Raw genomic sequence first — 18,632 nt, forward strand, 5'->3', positions numbered from 1 at the left:
CGGATCCCAGGAACCAAGCGCCTTGGACTCACAGGTGGCAGCGATGCCTACATATCCTCAGGCTGACTTCAAAATTCAACATACACGCAAAGATTCAGAAGAGTAAGCGGGTCCCCTGATCTCAAAAATGCCTGTCTCTTACACACTGGCCTGTGTCGATTTATGACTCCCACTCTAGACCCTGAATAGCTGCATGCTTGGACCACGGTGGTAGCCTATGGATGTCCTATGTCCTAGTAGTATAACCAGGAGGGACTCCAGAGGCCCCCAAGGTTGGCACCTGATGCTGAAGTGTGGGGAAGCCTAGTTGTTGCTCAACCCCTCCAGGGAGACGGAATTAAGCAATGTCTCGAAACTACTGCTGCCTCCGACTACGGCCTAGGGGTGCTCCCTGCCCCTTATGAGGCAGGGTCTGCTGAGGTCAGAGGACGGCAGCCAAACCGACCTGGGATTCTGTGCAGGACATGCCTCTCCAGCTGCAGCCTCCAGGGGGCGCTGTAGGCCTCAGACACCTGCACATGAAGACCATCCTAGGGGCGGGTAGGGATCACACATTTCAGGGAAGCAGAACAAGCCTGAGAAATGCAACAGGGGAGGGCCTGCAGCCACACACAAAGTAGGACCTCCTGGCCTGCCGGCTGCTTCCCACCCCTGCATGGGAGACTGAAAATCCCAGGCCCAAAACAGAGACACCTTCTCCCCTGGACACCGCCCCGGCACCCTCTGCTCTGAGTCAAGACAGGTGAGTCAGAACAGGTATCCCAGCAGCCTGTCCACCCAGCATGCCAGCCAGGCCTGTGGACATCCCTGTGCCCCACTGCCAATGCCCCTTCCTTGTGGCTTGGACACTGCTTCCTGTGGGCACTGCCCACCCAGGCTGAAAGGGGCCTGGTAGGTGGGCTGGACATGCTGGCAGCATGAAGGGGCTACTTGTACCGTGGCTGGGGTAGAGGTGTTGCAAGGACAGTGTGGCCCAGGTCCCTAGCCAGGGAAGGCCTGAGGGGACTCTGCCAAGCATCGGGTAGGCAGCTCTCTAGCACCACTCCTAGGCCCCCAGTGCCTCGGGGAGGGACAGCGAGGAAGACGCTGGCAGGTCAGCAGGGACAATGGCTCAGCCTCACCCCTCGGGTGGCAGCAGCTCCGCCAAAGACCCCCCAAGCTGAGAGGTGTGAAGTGGGGCTCACAGAGCTCCCACCCTCACTTTTCATCCTGCTCTGCTCACCCGGCCTTTTTCCTTCCTTCTCACTGATTGAATGCCTGGTGGAAGCCAGGCCTTCCAAGTGGGTGTTGGGGACCACCACTGACACCCCCTTGCCTACCAGGGTCTGCAGGTTCCTGGACCCTAAGTACTCCCACATGGGACACAAGCATCTTAAGCTCCATGGCTGCCCCAAGGCCCAACCTTTTCTTTTTACATTTTTTAAAAGTTTTCATCTTTGTTTGAAAGGCAGACAAAGTGAACTTGTGTCCACTGGTTCATTCCCTAAGTGCTTGTCACAGCCAGGGCTGTGCCCAGCTGAAACCAGGAACCTGGGACCTAAGCCGGGTCTCTCACAGGGGTGTCAGAGACTCAAGTACTTGAGCCCGTGTCTCCCAGGGCATACACGAGCAGGCAGCGGCAACTGGAAATGTTGGCAGGACTTGAACCCAAGCCCTCTATTGTGGGACACCAGGTGTCATGAGCAGGACTTCAATTACAGCACCAAGCACCTGGCCCCATGGCCACCCTGAGCAGTTCCTCAGTGCCTAGGTGCACGCCGTAGGAGGAGATGGGGAGATCAAGTACTATGGACTGGGTGTGTGTGATGGACTGGGGCCTTGGCAGGCCCTCACCATTGTCCTGCAAAGCAGTACCATGGACCACTTGTCCAGATGGGGAAACAGATTTGAAAGACAGTGATTCGGGCCCGGCGCCGTGGCCTAGCGGCTAAAGTCCTCACCTTGAATGCACCGGGATCCCATATGGGCACTGGTTCTGGTGCCGGTAGCTCCACTTCCCATCCAGCTCCCTGCTTGTGGCCTGAGAAGGCAGTCGAGGACGACCCAAAGCCTTGGGACCCTGCACCCACGTAGGACACCTGAAGGAAGTTCCTGGCTCCTGGCTCCAGATCGGCACATAACCGGCCCGTTGCGGTTACTTGGGAAGTGAATTGTCAGATGGAGGATCTTCTTCTCTGCCTCTCCTCCTCTCTGTATATCTGACTTTGCAATAAAAATAAATAAATCTTTTTAAAAAAAGACAGTGATTGGTTCAAAGCCTGTGGCACCAGCTGAGTATTCGGTTGCGCCTACAGTTCACTGGCTTCCAGCCTAGCGGAAGCTTGGAGCCTGGGGTTCACTGGCTTGCACAGTCCTTGGTACACAGTCGGTACTCAGTAAGTGGCTGCTGCGTGAAGCAAGGCTGAAGTGGAGAGTGCTTCCCCAGCCGTCAGAGCAGGGGCCTGTGCTTCTCAACCTTCTCTCCTCTCATGCTTACCAGCGCCTGGCTATGCAACGTCCAGAGAGGGGAAGGCCATGGCTAGCATGTGCCCAAGGGCGCACTGCCATGGGCTGTGACCTGACACACGGCGGCCAGACACCCCTCAAGGGGTCCACCGCCTTCCTAGCAGGCCAGACCTGGATTTCAGGGGTTGGAGAGGGCTTCTGGAGGAGCCCCCCCACATTCTGGATGCCACCCAGGCTACAGTACCACAGCCAGCTTAACCCCACAGCCACCATAGCCTTCCTGGGATACCGCCCACCTCCCCACCCCAAGTCCTGGGTGACACAGCATGGTTCTGAAATACAGGAAAGGAGGCAGGGAAGAGAGCTATCTCCCCTCTGACTTCAACCCCACTGCAGCCCCCAAACAGCTCTTGCCCTGTTCTTCCTGTCCTGGAATCTCCTAGGGTGTCCTCAAGGCCAATAGGTCTCAGCATGGTACACACAGTTCCTGGGGGGCTGGCCTTCCTGGTGGGGGACAAGCCCCCACCCAGCCTTGCCCTTCTCAGCATGTCCATGAACTTCATAGGCAGTGACGGGTGTTGGGGGGCAGATGGAGGGAGCTGGACTGTAGCAGTGGGGGGAGAAGAGCAGGGGGGCCTGGTTCTGCTGTCATCCCAGCTCCCCTGAACATTGGGGCTTTGTTCTGGGTCACAGCTGAGGGTAGTTCTGTCTGCCCCCTCTCCCTGGTCGAAGAACAAAAACCAGTTTAGCAGGGCCAGGCTCCTCCCATGCAGTCTCAGGAATGTAACCAGCTGAGGGGACATACAGGGCCTTGAGTGAGCAGGGGGGCTACAGGGGGCAGGAGACCCTCTGTGACCATTCTGGACAGTGGACAGTCTGGGCTGGGGACTCCCAGGCTGGCAGTAGGCCAGCTGGGCAGGATACTGTGTGAGTGACCAGAGGGAGGCTGAGCAGCTCAGCTATGGCCTCAGGCTTCCCATGTGGAACATGGGGGCACTAAATACAAAGATGCCCACCTTGCCCACAGGCCTGGGCTGAGATCAAAGGCCACCCCTCCCTTTTCTGCCCCCTCACCTGGGCACTGACCCACCATCAGGGGGGACTCATTGTGTGTATCTGCACTTACAGGGACACACTGTGCTGTCTGCTGCTGGCCTTCAAGGAGCACCCAGCTCCAGATGGAAAGTCGGCCTCCAACACCCGGAATTCATAAAAAACTCCTGGGCATTTGGGGGCTGAACCAGCAGATGGGAGGTTCTCTCTCTCTCTCTCTCTCTCTGCCTCTCGCTTTTGCTCTGCCATTGAAATATGTTTTTAGAAAAAGCCACCTTTCCCATAAGTTCCCTGTACATATGGGTGTTAGGAGTTCGAGGAGGTGTTAGGAGGTTGGTCCCGGGAACAACCTTCCAGCAGAGAGGACAGTGCCTACGATGGCCAAGCGGCAGGGCTGCTGTGGGGCCAGCCCCTGGGGGACCATGCAGCGTGTGCCTTCAGCAGCTACTGGTCTCCAGGGATGAGCTCAGTGCAGGAGCCACTGCGCAGCCTGAGATCAAAGGTGGGGTGGGGGGGAAGGGGGCTGAGCCTGTCACGTCCTCCCTACCCCAGCAGGCCTGGTTATGCTGCCTCCCTATATGTGGGAGACATTCCTCTGGCCCAGCCCCCTGGAGAATTCTCAAGCTCCCTGCAGCACTGCACTTGAAAGAAGCAAGGGTTATCTTCAAAATTCCAGTGAAATTTAGCGGCTGTGATAAGCTGTCAGCCATGCCACCGCGCCAGGGCCCCAGAGTCCAAACATGCCATCACCGGATCCTGTGTTTATGTCACAGGATGGGGTTGGGGGAGGGGAACGTGGGGGGCTGCCTAGGTGTGTGTGCTGCAGAAGGGGTGGTGAGGTACAGTGGGTGGCAGCTGAGGGTCTCCCTCCAGGGTCTTCCACCAGGCTTCTCGGCAGGTCCCGGAGGCTCTGCCCACCGCTGACCCCCCATTCCCACGGCCTCGGAGGGCCGAGGGGGTTCTGAGGGGGCCACGGAGAGTCCTGTACTCGAACCCATCTCCTGCCAGGTCAGTGGCAAACCAGCCCAGGTGGCCGGCACCTGCTCAGAGAGAGGCAGAGTCTCGGCTGCAGCCACGGTGACGGCGACTTGCCCCTCCCTGCAGAAGTCAGGCATTCCCCAGCCCCAGAGGTGAGCGTCAACCAGGCCCCAGGCACACCCTGTCCTCTACTCCCCACTGGGCAAGCTCTCTGGACCATCTCCATCTACCTGTCATCTCACTATAGGGATGGGAAAACAAGAGACCACAAAGCTTTAAGTTGCCCTGTGAAGCCACACCCACTGCCCTCACCAATACCCACAAGTCTCCTGGGGCCGCCATTCCTCCCAGGCTAGAGGTTAACTGCTGCTTGCTGTGTTGCACACAGGTGCACAGACAACAGTGGACCAACAGCATAGCTGGGCGGTAGAGCAGGGTGGGAGGCAGGGCTCAGCGGTGGCTAGTCTACTCCTTCCACCACACAGGACCCCTTTGCCCACTTGCAGGGTACATAGGGCATTCCGACATCTGCCTGCCTGGGGCGGGGCAGCTGGGGGAGGCCATCACAGGTGTGGGCCCAAGGATGTGGCTGCCAGTCCACTTGCCTGGGCACAGCACAGAGAGCACAGGAGGGAGATGCTGAGACCCTGACCACGAGGCAGGAGGAGCAATGGAAAGGGACTGGGAGGTTCTGGGTTCAAGTTCCCACTCCAACTGCGGGCCTGTTCCCTTGTCGGTTACAGGGGGAGGGGGAGGCATCACTGGGCACAAACCTCCCTGGCCGCCTGCCCCAGACTCACAGCAGCAGGGGCAAGGGTCATTCACCTCTGTCCCTGGGCGGAAGGGGATGGGCAGGCTTAGGGAAGCTGCCTTGGGCTGTGGAGTAGGGGCGGGGCAGGATCTTGGGCCTCACATCCTGTGCCCTGGGGCTCCCGCTCCCTCCACACAGGGCCCTGGCTGCCAAGGATTTTCTCATAGTTTGCAGCATTTGCTTGCTTCTGAAGCCTGGAGCAGCCAGCCATGCAGTGGGCCCTGGCTAAAGCAGGTCAGCCTCTGACCTGCATTCTGCTCCCAAAGGGTCCTGGTCATTTCAGGCTCTGAGGGTTGTTGTGTGGCTACACATGAGATGCTCCATGTACAAGTACAGGCTGTATACTCTCCAAGCTCCATGGATACCGCTCATTGGAGGTGCAGTGAGAACGGTGCCCCTAGAGCTGTGCAATCCACATCCTTGCCTTCATCACCCTGCCCCTCTGTCCCAGAGAGTGCTGTGTTCTTGTCCTTCCTCTGCAGCGCGTACACCCCACCAACCACCCCTCTCCCACCCACGCTGGCTTCTCAAGACTGCAGAGGAGCAGCCACCAGCTTTGCCTTCAGTCCTCCCTTGCCGCCCGCCCCGCCCTGCCCATTAGTATCTGCAGGGAACTGGAGTTCTCTCCCTGGAGAACACGCAGGACTGAGTATGGCAGCGTGGCCCCTGACTCCCAAGAGCAGAAAGACCTGCCTGACTTCCCACTTCTCCCCCAACACAAAGCATCTGCCAATGCTGGGCCAGGAGGAGCCAGAGGTTCCGGTTCAAGTCCCTTGCCTGGGGCAGGTCCTGGGGTCCTGGTAACTCAAAGGCTGGGGGTGATAGGGTTTGGGGTCCACCTGACCCTGAGGCCTTGCAGTCTCCTTCTCTGTCCCTAGCTCTACAGCTGTCCAGTGCTGCATAAAAGCCACTGGGTGAAGCCAGGGTTGCTTTTTTGGGAGGATTACGAAATCAGGACGGAAGTTGCTAGGAGGGAAAAGACAGCTACAGAGCCGTAAGCCCACCAGCCTCCATTGGCTCCTCTGCCCCTTCTAACCGGCTGTGAGCTACATTCTGTAGGCAAGCTGCTTCCCGGATGCAGGGGGGCCCTCAACAGCCAGTGCTGGGGGTACAAGGAAGCGAGGAGCCTGGGCAACCACTGGCCCATTGTGCCCCCAGCCCAGCTGGCCCTGCTAGCTCGCCCTCCATGTATACACATCCTACCTCCCTGCTCCCCCAGCCACTTCAGCTGCCCCTAGCCTCAGTCCCCCTTCCCGAGCACACAGGAGGGACCCAAGCCACTACTTACTCCTTCGGGGGATTGACATCCTCAGGCCGGGCCTCAAAGAAGCGGAAGACTTCGTCACACTGTGAAATGTGGGGAGGCAGTCGGACCAGAGCCTGGGGAGGGGACAGGAAGAAAGGGCATTAGGCATGGCAAAGTTGGGAACAGGAAGACCAGGCTAGACAGGCAGTGACGGAAAGACCCTAGGACTGGGTTGACTTTGCTGTTGGCAAGCCACTCACTCACCCATCCAAAAGCTCACCACCCTGCTCACCGCTGCAGTTATTTTTCTCCCTTCTAATCAGCCAGCCAGCCAGCTAACCAGCCAAATAACCAACTAATTACCAACAAACAAAATGACTAAAAAAGAAAACTAAGGGCCCATGCTATTGTGTAGTAGGTTAAGCCTCCATTCACCGCACTGGCATCTCAAATGGGTACTGGTTTGAGTCCTGGCTGCTTTACTTCTGATCCAGTTCCCTGCTTATGCTCTGGGAAGGTAGTGGAGGATGGCCGTGGGCCCCTGCACCCATGTTGGAGACCCAAAGGAAGTTCCTGGCTCCCATCTTTGGAATGGCCCAGCCCTAGCCATTGCAGCTATTTGGGGAGTAAACCAACAGATGGAATATCTCTCTCTCTCTCTGCAACTGTGCCTTTCAAATAAAAGTAAATATATCTTAAAATAACAAAGAAATAACCAACCAACTCTCCCACCAGCCCATCAACCAACTAAATAACAAGCCAACTAAGAAAAGCACCATGGTCATTGAAGTCCAGCTGTGCCCTCATCCTTAGCTGAGTCCTACATCCTTAGCTGAACAATCCAGCTGCATGCTTCCTGTTCTGTCTCCCCCAGCCATGGTCCAGCTACCCCAGACAGTCACATGCCTTAGACACTGACGACACAATGACTGCATGACAAGTTGCGAGCCACCACCAAGGACAACTGCAAGGCTGCAGTGGAGGGTGTTCAGACCCCAGCAGGCCACTGGCAGGGTATTTCAGCAATGACTCTTTCAGGCTGAGTTCTGAAGGATGGGCACAAAGGACCTGGCCAATGGGCACACAGATCCAGCAGGGCAGCTGCAGGTGCTGAACAGAGGTGGATTTGGCCTGATCCCTGAACACAGATTATAAGGACGAGGAACAGGGGCCTATCCACGCTGAGCATGCCTGGAGAATGGGGTCAGCTGACGGGAGTGGGTGGCTTCTGAGAGGAGAGGGCATGAGCTAGGCTAGAGGGGGCAAGATGGAGTTTGGACAAGCAGAAAGCAGTGAAGTGGGCAAGCCGAGGTGAGGGTGTGACTGGCTGGCAGGCTCGGTCACTTGGGGCTGGGGAGGGTTAGCAGAGCAGACATTTCTGCTGGTGCTGCATGCTGGCAAGTATTGCCTGGGACCCCTGTCTAGTCACTTTCCCTGGCATGAACTTGAGAGTGGGGCCAAGCCCAGTACAGTGGCGTTGGGGCGCATGGACAGATTTACAGGGAGCAGGGAGAGGCACGCAGGGAGCTAAGACTCCTCCTACTTGGCCATACAACAAGGTGGGGATGGCAATGGGCGCGAGGCATCCTACCAGGAGAACGCATCTTCCTTATAAATCCTCACCCGGGGTGGGACAGGAGCAGACAGCGGCAGGGAGCTCTCAGTGCAGCTCGGAGCCAGGGCTTCTGGAGCCTCCATGCCATGCACCTCCAAGACCGGCGAGGAAGTAGTAAAGCAGGGCACGTACTGAAAGGGACCAAGGCCCCTGACTTGTCAGAGTGTGCAGGACACGGGTATGGCCTTAATGTCACCAGGACACAAGGACATTTAGTCCTGGACATCAACCTTGTCTCTGCTTCCGGTAGAGACTTGGGGCCACTATGCGCTGAGGTCATAAGTCAGACAATGGAACTGTCGCAGCCTCATGCTCACCTGTCACATGCTGGCTTTCCCCTGGAACAGGATGCAGGGACAGGGGAGGGGAAGGGAAGGGAGGGACACATATGTACAGACAGATGGACAGAGAGGCAGAGAGAGAGGAAGCCAGGCTGGGGGTGAGGTGGGGGCAGAGAATCCATCACCAGGGGTCCAGCTGCCTGCACAGCCATTGCCTGGAACCTGCCAGAAAAGCAGGGGTGGGGGAGGGGAAGCAGAGCCATCTTCCCCTCCCCCAACCTCGGTGCAGCCACCCTCCCCAGGCACATGCCCCAGCTGCCCCAGGCCTGGCGGTGAACAGAAGGGCCCTTGATGACGCTGGAGGAGGACAGCATTCCGGGCTCAAGGGCCGCATGGGCTGTGAGGGCCCCAGACAAAGGAGCCTTTTGGAAGAACTGTGGCAGAGCCCGAGGGGAGCCACGTGGAAGCCGTCCTCACTGCAGCTTTTATCAGCGCTGCTGCCAAGCCAGGCCAGAAGCATCTGGCAGGAGAGGTTGGCGTGGAGTCCCTAGGGCCTGTGTGACCAAGAGCCAGAGCAGGGCAGGGGGTAGGCCCTGAACCCGGCTGTTGGGAGAACAGGTGGGGGCCGGACGCATGGTGTTTTCTGGCTCAGGTCCGCCACCAGACACTGATGACATTGGCTTTGAGATGGGAAGGCCAGGCAGATGTTAATGCACGACCTAGCACCAGCTGCTAGTGGGCTGCAGGGGGCTGGATGCATTTCCCACGCTCCGGCACCTGCCCAACTGTGGAGAGATGGCTCAGCAGGAACGTGAACATCAGGGCCCAGTCCAGTGCCCAGCACAGAGCGGATATTCCACTTTGGGGCCTGTCCTCCCAGTCACACCCAAGGTGAAAACCAGGGTGCATCCCAATGGCAGTCCCCCTGATGGGGCTCCAGCTCTGCAGCCAGACACCTGCCTCGTCAGCTGGGGCAGCCCACCTTACTCTTCTGCCTGCGGTTTCTTCCAGTATGAAACAGACCAGCTCAGCGATTCCAAAGCCAGCCCTGTGGGCCCATATGAAATGCATCCCGGGCTTGGAGCTTGCCCACCAACACTAAAAGAAAAGAACGACTATGATGCTAGCATTACAGAAGAGGCAGCTGAAGGAGAGATTGTCACCTCTGCGGCCACACAGGTTTTAAGCAGCTACATTTTGAGTCAGGCTGCTTAAGCCAGCTCCTCTGCACAGTCTGATGTGTTCTCTGTCTCCTCCAGCATCACCTATGGGCATTTGACCTGGGGACCCCTCCTGATATCCCCTGGGCCCAGCTGGGGCAAAGGTGGCTTACAGACATTCTGGGGTTTCTTGTGGCTTGGACAGTCTCTGGCTCTGGGACTGCAGACAGCACCTTGGCCAGCGAACTGATTTGTCAAATCTGTCACTCCATTGAATTGGGCCTCTCTAACATAACAGGGCTGAGCCTGGGGTGAACTCAGGGCTGGAAGGACTGTGACCTCATGGCCCTCAGCATCCGGATAGGGGAGCCCTGCCCAGAGCAGCTGCTAAAGAACCTCAGGTTTCTGGGGATGTTGGCTCAGGTGACTTCAGTCTCTTCTAGATCCTGCTGTTCTGTGACCCAGGGGGATAGGGAGCGGGTGGAAGCGGGTTTAGGGGCAGAGGGAGCTCGGGTTGAGGGTGCTGGGGAGAGAGCCAACCAAGCGTTGCCAGCACCTCTCTCCTCTTTCCATTCCCAAACTGCCCTGGGGTCTCCAGCTCCTGCAGCATCACCTCCAAGCCCCCTTCCTGAATCAGGTGTCATTGCTGCAGGCAGCACAGGCCTAGATGCTGTGGCTTTCAGAGCACTGATTCATATGGCAGCAGATACAAGGCCACCCTGTGTGAATGCCAGTGGCCTTGGCAGGTTAGGCACCTCACGCAATGTGCTCACTGGGAGACGCCTGTCTCAGACCAAAGAGCCAAGTCTTGTATCTGGTTAAACACCAGGGGTACCCTGCAGGCAGCCAACATTTCCCTGTTTCTGCTGGCTTCAAAGGCAAGCTGACCATTTTCCAACAGTCTCTCTGGACTGCTTCCTTCAAGCCCTGGAGACAGAGGGGATGCCCTGTAGGCACAGACATGGCCAGCGGGGTCTATTAGAAAAACACTGAGTCTGGGGTTCCTACAGTGTAGCTGATACTTGTTAGGCTTCTGAAAAACTTCAGCTTGCTGAAGTCCCAGAACCATTACATAGTAACCACATAATCAGATTGCCCAGTGAACTAATTTGTGGGATTGAAGAAATGCCTTTGGAGCCCCTTTCACAGCCATCCAGTGCTTGGAACAGCCTCGGGCTAGGGCTCAGTGCGTATCCCCGGGATGCTCACCCATGTAACCCTGTCCATGATCCGAGTGAACTCAGAGTTGGCTGTATGGCCATCATTAGGTGAGGACTGGCTGGCTGGTGAGGGCTGGGAGCTCCAGCTCTGGGCAGGTGCACTGCCTGGTCAGACTCTTGGGCCCTGTGCTGCTCTGGGTACAGCTTGGCCATTTGAAATGCAAGTTGCAGACTCTGAGCACACTTTGTCAGGCAGGCCCAAAGAGGAGAGCGAGGCCAGGCAAGCAGGGCTGGGTATGCCAGGCATGCGCTAGGTGCTGTGTGTCCGAGGACAGGGCTGGACAAGGGGAAGGTTGGCCATGCAGGGACTGCACAAGGCGCTGGCCATGAAGCTGGCAGTGATGCTGAGTGGAGGGCTGGGAGCTGAGTGGTGCTGGCGAGGACTGTCTGATGGCAGAGCCATGGAATGCCCCACTGGGCAGCAGTGAACAGAAACCAGGGCTGGCTTATCCCTGTGACCACTGTGGAACCAGTGGGTCTTTCAGGCAGCCTACAGAGGCGAGCCTCCAAGGTCATTGTAACGAAATGTCAACCGCCCCTGCATTCTTCCACGCAGTGTCTGCCTGTGGCATGACTGTCTGCTGGGTAAGCCCAGGACACAGCACTGGGTCTGGCTTGTAGCAGTTCCCAGCTATGTTAATTAGGTCATGAGGCCTCTACGGTACACACCCCACTTCAACCCCGCATCTAGTCCCCACACCAGGAGTCCTGTTCAGAGCCTGATCCCTGGAGGTTAGGGGCCACTGATCCCTCTTCCTGGGAGTGCAGGAGGCGACCTGGCCCCAAAGCCGGGAACTACTGGCTGACTCTGAGCCAACTGTCCCAGCAGGACAAGGCTTCCCCCTGCCCACCTCTCCCTCCTTCATCTCCCCCCATGGATGGAACTTCATGGGAGGAGAATAAAGAGAAAGAAAACCCCAGGCTGCAGTTACCAAACAGACTAAAAACAGTGAGTGTCCCCTAAAGCTCTGAAGAAGAGGGGTCCCAGCTCTGGGGAATTGGCTCAGCACATTCAGGATCAGGCTGAACAGGGGCCTACCTAGAACCTCCCCCAAATCCCCACCTGGGCTTCATGAAGAGGACATTGGGGCACCTACAGGTAAGGGGAGACCAGCTAAGGAGTTTAGCCACTTGGTTCTTATTTGTCACTTTTATTGTGAAGTGTAATAACTCAGATTCATAAATATTAAAATAGAATGTTATGTATAATAATAGAGCACTTCAAAAGTTACAAACCATTTATATGTAAATATATTCTCCCATTCAACTTCTATAAAGTAGGTTTTTTTAATTAAAAAATAACCTTTTAAAGATTTATTTTATTTTTTATTGGAAAGTCAGATACACAGAGAGGAGGAAAGAGAGGAAGATCTTCTGTTTGTTGATTCACTCCCCAAGCAGTCGCAACAGCCAGAGCTGAACCGATCCGAAGCCAGGAGCCTAGAGCCTCCTCCGGGTCTCCCACACAGGAACAGGGTCCCAAGACTTTGGGCTGTCCTTGACTGCTTTCCCAGGCCACAAGCAGGGAGCTGGATGCGAAGTGGGGCTGCCAGGAATAGAACTGGCAGCGACATGGGATCCCGGTGTGAGCAAGGTGAGGACCTTAGCTGCTAGGCTACTGTGCCAGGCCCTAAAAAATTTTTTTAAACAAATGGGATTGGCACTGTGGTGTAGATTAAGCTGTCACTTGCAATGCCCACTTTTCATATCAGAGTGCTGGTTCAAGTCCTGGATGTTCCACTGCTGACTCAGCTCTCTGCTAAGGTGGCTGGGAAAGCAGCAGCAGACAGCCCAAGTGCTTGGGTACTGTCACCCACACAGGAGATCTGGAGGGAGCTCTGGACTCCTGGTGGACCTGGCCCAACCCTGGCTGTTGCAGTCATTTGAGGAGTAAACTGGTGAATGGAAGATCTCCCCACCTCTCTTTTTAATTGGAAAGTCAGATATGCAGAGAGGAGGAGAGACAGAGAAAAATATCTTCTGTCTGATGATTCACTCTCCAAGTGCCCGCAATGGTTGGAGCTGAGCCGAAGCCAGGAGCCAGGAGTCTCTTCCGGGTCTCCCACGCTAGGCCTTGGAAGACCTCTTTCTATCCTTCCCTTTCTCTCTGTCACTCTGCCTTTCAAACAAGTAAGATAAATATTATTTGTTTAAAAATCATTTGAGGGCCTGGCACAGTAGCCTAGTGGCTAAGGTCCTTGCCTTGAACGCGCTGGGATACCATATGGGTGTCAGTTCTAATCCCGGCAGCCCTACTTCCCATGAGGTTCCCTGCTTGTGGTCTGGGAAAGCAGTCGAGGATGGCCTGAGATCTTGTGACCCTGCACCCACGTGAGAGACCCAGAAGAGGCTCTGGGCTGCTGGCTTCGGATTGGCTCAGCTCCAACCATTGCAGCCACTTGTGGAGTTAATCCAAGGACAGAAGATCTTCCCCTCTGTCTCTCCTCCTCTCTGTATATCTGACTTTCCAATAAAAAATAAACCTTTGAAAAAATCATTTGAGAGAGAGGAGAGAGAAAGAGCCCCTTGCCTTCCAAATGCTAGAAGCAAGAACTCAGTTCAGATCTCCCTTGTGGGTGGCAGGGCCTTAACTATTTGAACCATCACCTGCTGCCTTCCGGTGTAGGAGGACATTGTGACCATTGTGACCGTAGGTCAGCGACGTAGTCAGAGCACAGGATTACAGTTGATGGGACAATATTTGTATGATAAACAACTGAATGGATGTCTTGTGTGTGACTGATTGGATATCCTTTGCATGAGAACAACTGTATGGCTACCTTTTGTATGCCTGATGAGATATCATTTGTATAAGAACAGTTGAGTGGGAAGTAATATACAAGGCAAAAGGACTTCCAAACTCAGGCATAGAAACAGTTGATGGTTCTGTTGATGAACTAAGTATCTCTACCCTAATCCTGTATGACCCTCAGCATATAAAGTCTGTTGCCCCTAATAAATTTTGGTTATTGACCATCAGTCAGTAGTCCAAGCGTGTTCTTATCGGCTCCGTGCACCACGTCCATCGCTGCAGGACAGCGACATTCCGGCATTAGCAGGAAGCTGTAATTGGGTACAGAGCTGGGACTCAAATTCAAACTCTCAAATGGAGCATGGGTACCCCAAACATGCAGCTTAACTGCTAGGCCCAACACCTGTGCTGGCATAGTTTTACTTAAGACTTTAAAAAAAAATTTTTTTTTAAGACATCCGATGACACCTGCTTCTCCTGGAGATAGCCCACTCATGCTAATTTCTCTATGGAAGCTGGGGGAGTCCAGTACTAAGGTGAAATGGTGTTCTCTTTTTTTATATTTGCTATTTGATTTTTTTCTACTTACTATTTGCTCTTTGTTTTTTTTTTTTTTTTTTTAAAGATTTATTTTATTTTTATTACAAAGTCAGATACACTGAGAGGAGGAGAGACAGAGAGGAAGTGGAGCTGCCAGGATTAGAACCAGCGGCCACATGGGATCAAGGCGAGGACCTTAGCCACTAGGCCACGCCGCCGAGCCCGCTATTTGCTCTTAATGAAGCATTTTAAGAATCTACTGCTAAAACACAGACTTTTTGCACTTTGCAGTAATAGCAAAAGGTGAACCTGAATGTTTGCTCTGAGTGAGACACTGTGGGTGGCTGCCTGATGTGTGGCTGCTAACATGTCACAACCACCCCTAATGCTGTGCGCCTGTAGACACTGTAGCTTGGGAACTGCCCAAGGCCACAGAGCCAGGTTGCAGCCTGAGCCCAGGTAGGCTGGCCATTTGGAGGCCATGTACCAAGGACAGTGAAGTTGTAGCTGCTTGACCTCACTGCAGGGGTTGCGGGCTCTAACCAAAATCCAAGAGCTCTGAGACACCACCTGGCTGTGTTTCCCCCTCGTGTCTATGTGTGTTCATACGTACGTATAAGCACGCTTATAAGCACTCTGACCTCTATGAAGATGTGTATATGGCCATGTGCTGGGCTAGTGTTGTGGTGCAGTGAGTTAAGCTGCCATTTGCAATGCTGGCATCTCCTACGAGTTCTGGCTGTCCCACTTCCATTCCAACTCCCTGCCAACACACCTGGGAAAGCCCCAGTGCTTAGGGTTCTGACTCCCTGTCCCCACCCCCATCCCCGCCCATGGGAGACCCTCTGTAGTCATTTGAAACATCTCTGTCCCTCCCACTCACTCTCTAACTCTGCCTTTTAAATCAACCTGTTTTTTAAACAAGATGGACGTGTCTGTGCTCACAGGGCTGGGCGTTCCAGCTTCTCGTGAACTCAATGACTAGAACAACATCCTTCAAGGGGCTCAGAGATGCAATTCTCTGTGTCTTAAATGGCACACACGGCTCCCCCCCAGCAGCAGGCCCCTCCCCTTAGCTCCTGTGCTGGTGGAAGGGACTGTCAACAGTGTCATGTACACGGAGGACACAAAAGGAGCAGTGGCTTAGCTGGGAATCTGTCCAAGCAGGGTGACCCACCCCCAAGAACACAAACCTCCTAGGCCAGGAGACACAGCCTTCCTTCCCAGACAGACAGGCCGCAGGCTGACGGCCCTCCCCCAGCCCTCCCCCAGACCCAAATGCCCTTAACCAGCCCTTCTCCAGCCCTCCCCCAGACCCACACACCCTTACCCGGCAGTACTCATCAATGGGTTTCAGCCTCTTCACCGCCACGTCCCGGATGTGGCTTCTCCGGAAGAGGATCTTGCCTGGAAGACAGAGGCTTCTGAGTTGGGCACTCCTGGTACAGCTGCCCCATGGGCCCTCTCCATCCCTCTGCCCCAGCCTCCAATACCACCTCTGCCTGCCGCCCAGGGAACAAGAAAGGGGTGGTCACCTCGCCTCGAGGGCAGGACGTGCCCCAGGCTGAGGGGCCAGGGCCTCTCCGGCAGGTGAGGAGCCCTGAGGAAGGCCATGTCCGGCTCCTAAGAGCCAACTGGCCACATCACCTCTTCAGGGTGTCAGAGGCAGGATCAGGGCCTCCCAGGGGGTAGGGAGTAGTGACTGAATGACTTGCAAATACATCAAGTATGGCCCAACCCACCTGCCCAGCTCTGCATCCAGGTCCATCCCTCTTGAGAAACAGGCATTCCTTCCTGCCCGCAGGACATGGGACTGCTATTCTTAGTAAAGGTGGGCGGCTATTTCCACAAGCCCATGCCAAAGGAATCCCAGTGGCCCCTGCCTCCAGCCATTTCGGCTCCCTCAGGTGTGGGTAGGTGTGTCTGGGACAGCCTGCGAGACAGGCTGCCTCCCTCTGCAACACCCATAACATGCCCACTCCTAGCGCACTCAGAACACACTGCTATGCCATCACCCCTGTGACTTGTCTGTGGGCCCACGAGCCCAGCACGTGATGAAATGCTCTTCCAGGGCCACCACAGCCTTTGTGGTCCCTGTCTACTTGCTGTCCCAGGGATGGGATGAGGGGGAAGGACAGGTGTCCTACACTCCCAACCCTTGTAGTACCAGTAAGGTGAGTCACACCATCTGGTAACAAATCAGGCATCCTAGTCAGTTAGAGTCACTGTGACTGGCTAGGGGGATGGGTGGGGGACCTGAGGCTGGGCGGCATCCTTTTCCTATGGTGGCTAAACTGGCAGGATGTGAGCCTGGCGCCCCTGGTGGCCAATGTCATCATTGCATGATAGGAAAATCTGGGGAGAAGGGAGGAGTCCCAGGTTCCCCCCACCTCTTTTCAGCTGCTGCTTCTGAACCTCAGCTCGGCCTGGCCCCTGTCCCATGTGTCAGACAATCACACGCTGTCTTTTTCCCCTCAAACTAGCTGGAGTTTTGTAGGTGAATATGCAGACTGCACGGCCCTGTCCTGTGCACGAGCAGCAGCAAGAAAGATTTCTGCTGCTCGCCCAGAAGCAGCCCAGGGGCCGGGGAAAGGGAACCAAGGCAAGGAAGGCAAGTCTAACAAAGACAGTGAGTGAGCATCGTGGGCAACTGGAGTTCAGTACTGTCAGGCAGCCTGGGAGACGGAACACACCTCCGAGGTGTCTGAACTGAGGCCGGGGGTGGGAGTGGGGGAAAGGGTTATCCACCAACTCCCTGCTGCTTCTGAAGATGCTCCCCCAGAGCACTGCAGCCCAAGGCTGCTCCAAGGGCCTTTCAAGGAAGGGGCCCCAGGCATCCAAGGCAGCAGTGGAAACAAGTGCCTGAACGCAGCTGCTGAGGTCATCCCAACCTCCCTGCCATTGCAGGTGCCTGTCCCAGCCCCACTTCGGCCACACAGGGAGACTCCAGTGGCCTGCACCTGTGGAACAGCTTCCCACTGGGGCTCTTATCCCCCTGTAGGTGGTCTACAGCTCCTTCCCCATCTGCCTTACCTGCTCCAGGTAGCCCAAGGCTGTGCGTATAGCAGGTGCTCAGTGAGTACAGTGTACTCATTCACTTTCCTCTGCCAGACCTTCCCCAAGCTTGCCTTCCTCCCTTGCTGTCTGCAAGCCAGTGCACAGGCCATGCCTGGCCAGATAGCTGAGGCTGTGCAGACCGCACCGTGTCATCAAGATAAAGAGGCCCCGTCATGCGTGCCTTCTGAGAGGAGATCAAACATGACTTATCAAGATTCAGCACACAGCCGCCCTTCTGGAGGGAGGGGAGATGTCACAGACGCGGGATTCCTGTCTCTGTGCCTGTGTGTCTGTTTCAGTTGCTGGCTGCTTTATTGTCTGCAAGCTGCAGGAGTATAGGTGGCTGGTTGTGGGGTCCCTGGGTAAAAACAAATGTGAGGAGTCACATGCCCAGGACTGACAGAATGACAGGCGGACCTGGCGCTGGGGCTCTGGGCCTTCCATCAGGGCCAGCTGTCCATTAGGGGCTGGACACTACCCAGACCCTGTGACAGCAGCAGTCAGGGTATCTCCCTGGAGCAAGGAGACTCAGTGAGAAACAGAGAAAACCAAAGGGGAGACCATAGATGGGACTGGGGCCCATGATGGAACAGAGGCCTGGGCCTCCCAACACGACACACCTGCCCTTGGACCCCGTGAGAGCACAAGCAGGAAAGGAAGGAGATGGAGAGATGCGCGGGGTCCTCCCAGCCCCACCAAGAGGCGAAACCTCCTGTAGATGGAGACCCTGAGCCTGGTGCAGATGCAGAGAGAACCGGTACCAAATGATGCTACAGAACACCTAGGGCCCCAGTGGTGCCAAGGAGCCAGAGAGGGGCAGGGGAGGCTGGGAGGCATGGACCCTGAGCTCTAAATGAGGGGGGCCCAAGGTCAAGGCCCCTGGGCAGCACATGTGTGAGTCTCCAACACCATTTGGACACTGCCCAGGTATGAGTATCCCAGGGCAACCACAGCCCTAAGTCATTGGGACTCACCTTTTCCTACACCTAAGAACCCCATAATGTGGGCCTGGCTGGCTGTGCAGCCCAGAGGCAGGCCCTTCCTCCATGCGCCCCCGTCTCCTCACCTGGAACCTGGGCATACACTCATGGCCACATCCCTACCCCACTGGCCCCAGCCCGAAGAGAGATATGATGTGTGAGAAAAGTGTTCACCACACCCCAGCACACACTAAGGGTTCTCATTTGGCTTGTTCGCTTGGTTCTTATGACCCCCCCTCAGTGCAGGCACTTGGGCCAAGCCTACTTGGTGGGGCAGGAAGTGACAGCTCAGAGGGTTGAAGGGTCGTTCCAACCTCACACAGCCAGAAAGAGGCGTTGGAGCTTGGGGGAGGGAGTGGAGCAGTGTGAGCAATGAAAGCAGAGTTTCTTAGGTTGGGATCATGCAAGCCTTTAGGGCCATGATGAAGACATAGGGTTTGTTTGCATAAAGGAAGGAAACAGTACACCCCAACAACCTCACAGATCAGCCATTG

General features: G+C 55.8%; 1 protein-coding gene across 4 annotated transcripts in view; it reads right to left on the minus strand.

Annotated features, from left to right (window-relative positions):
* Positions 1–18,632, minus strand: part of SH3PXD2A (SH3 and PX domains 2A) — a 199,755-nt gene that overhangs the window by 75,492 nt on the left and 105,631 nt on the right. For all 4 annotated transcript variants that reach the window (XM_058671921.1, XM_058671919.1, XM_058671920.1 and 1 more), the window contains exons 4-5: positions 15,432–15,508; positions 6,576–6,667 (exon numbers count right to left, since the gene is read on the minus strand). In XM_058671921.1, the coding sequence (XP_058527904.1) occupies positions 6,576–6,667; positions 15,432–15,508 (169 nt within the window). The remainder of the gene's footprint in view (positions 1–6,575; positions 6,668–15,431; positions 15,509–18,632) is intronic.

The sequence above is a fragment of the Ochotona princeps genome, chromosome 13, assembly GCF_030435755.1.
Source record: "Ochotona princeps isolate mOchPri1 chromosome 13, mOchPri1.hap1, whole genome shotgun sequence".
Classification (NCBI taxonomy): domain Eukaryota; kingdom Metazoa; phylum Chordata; class Mammalia; order Lagomorpha; family Ochotonidae; genus Ochotona; species Ochotona princeps.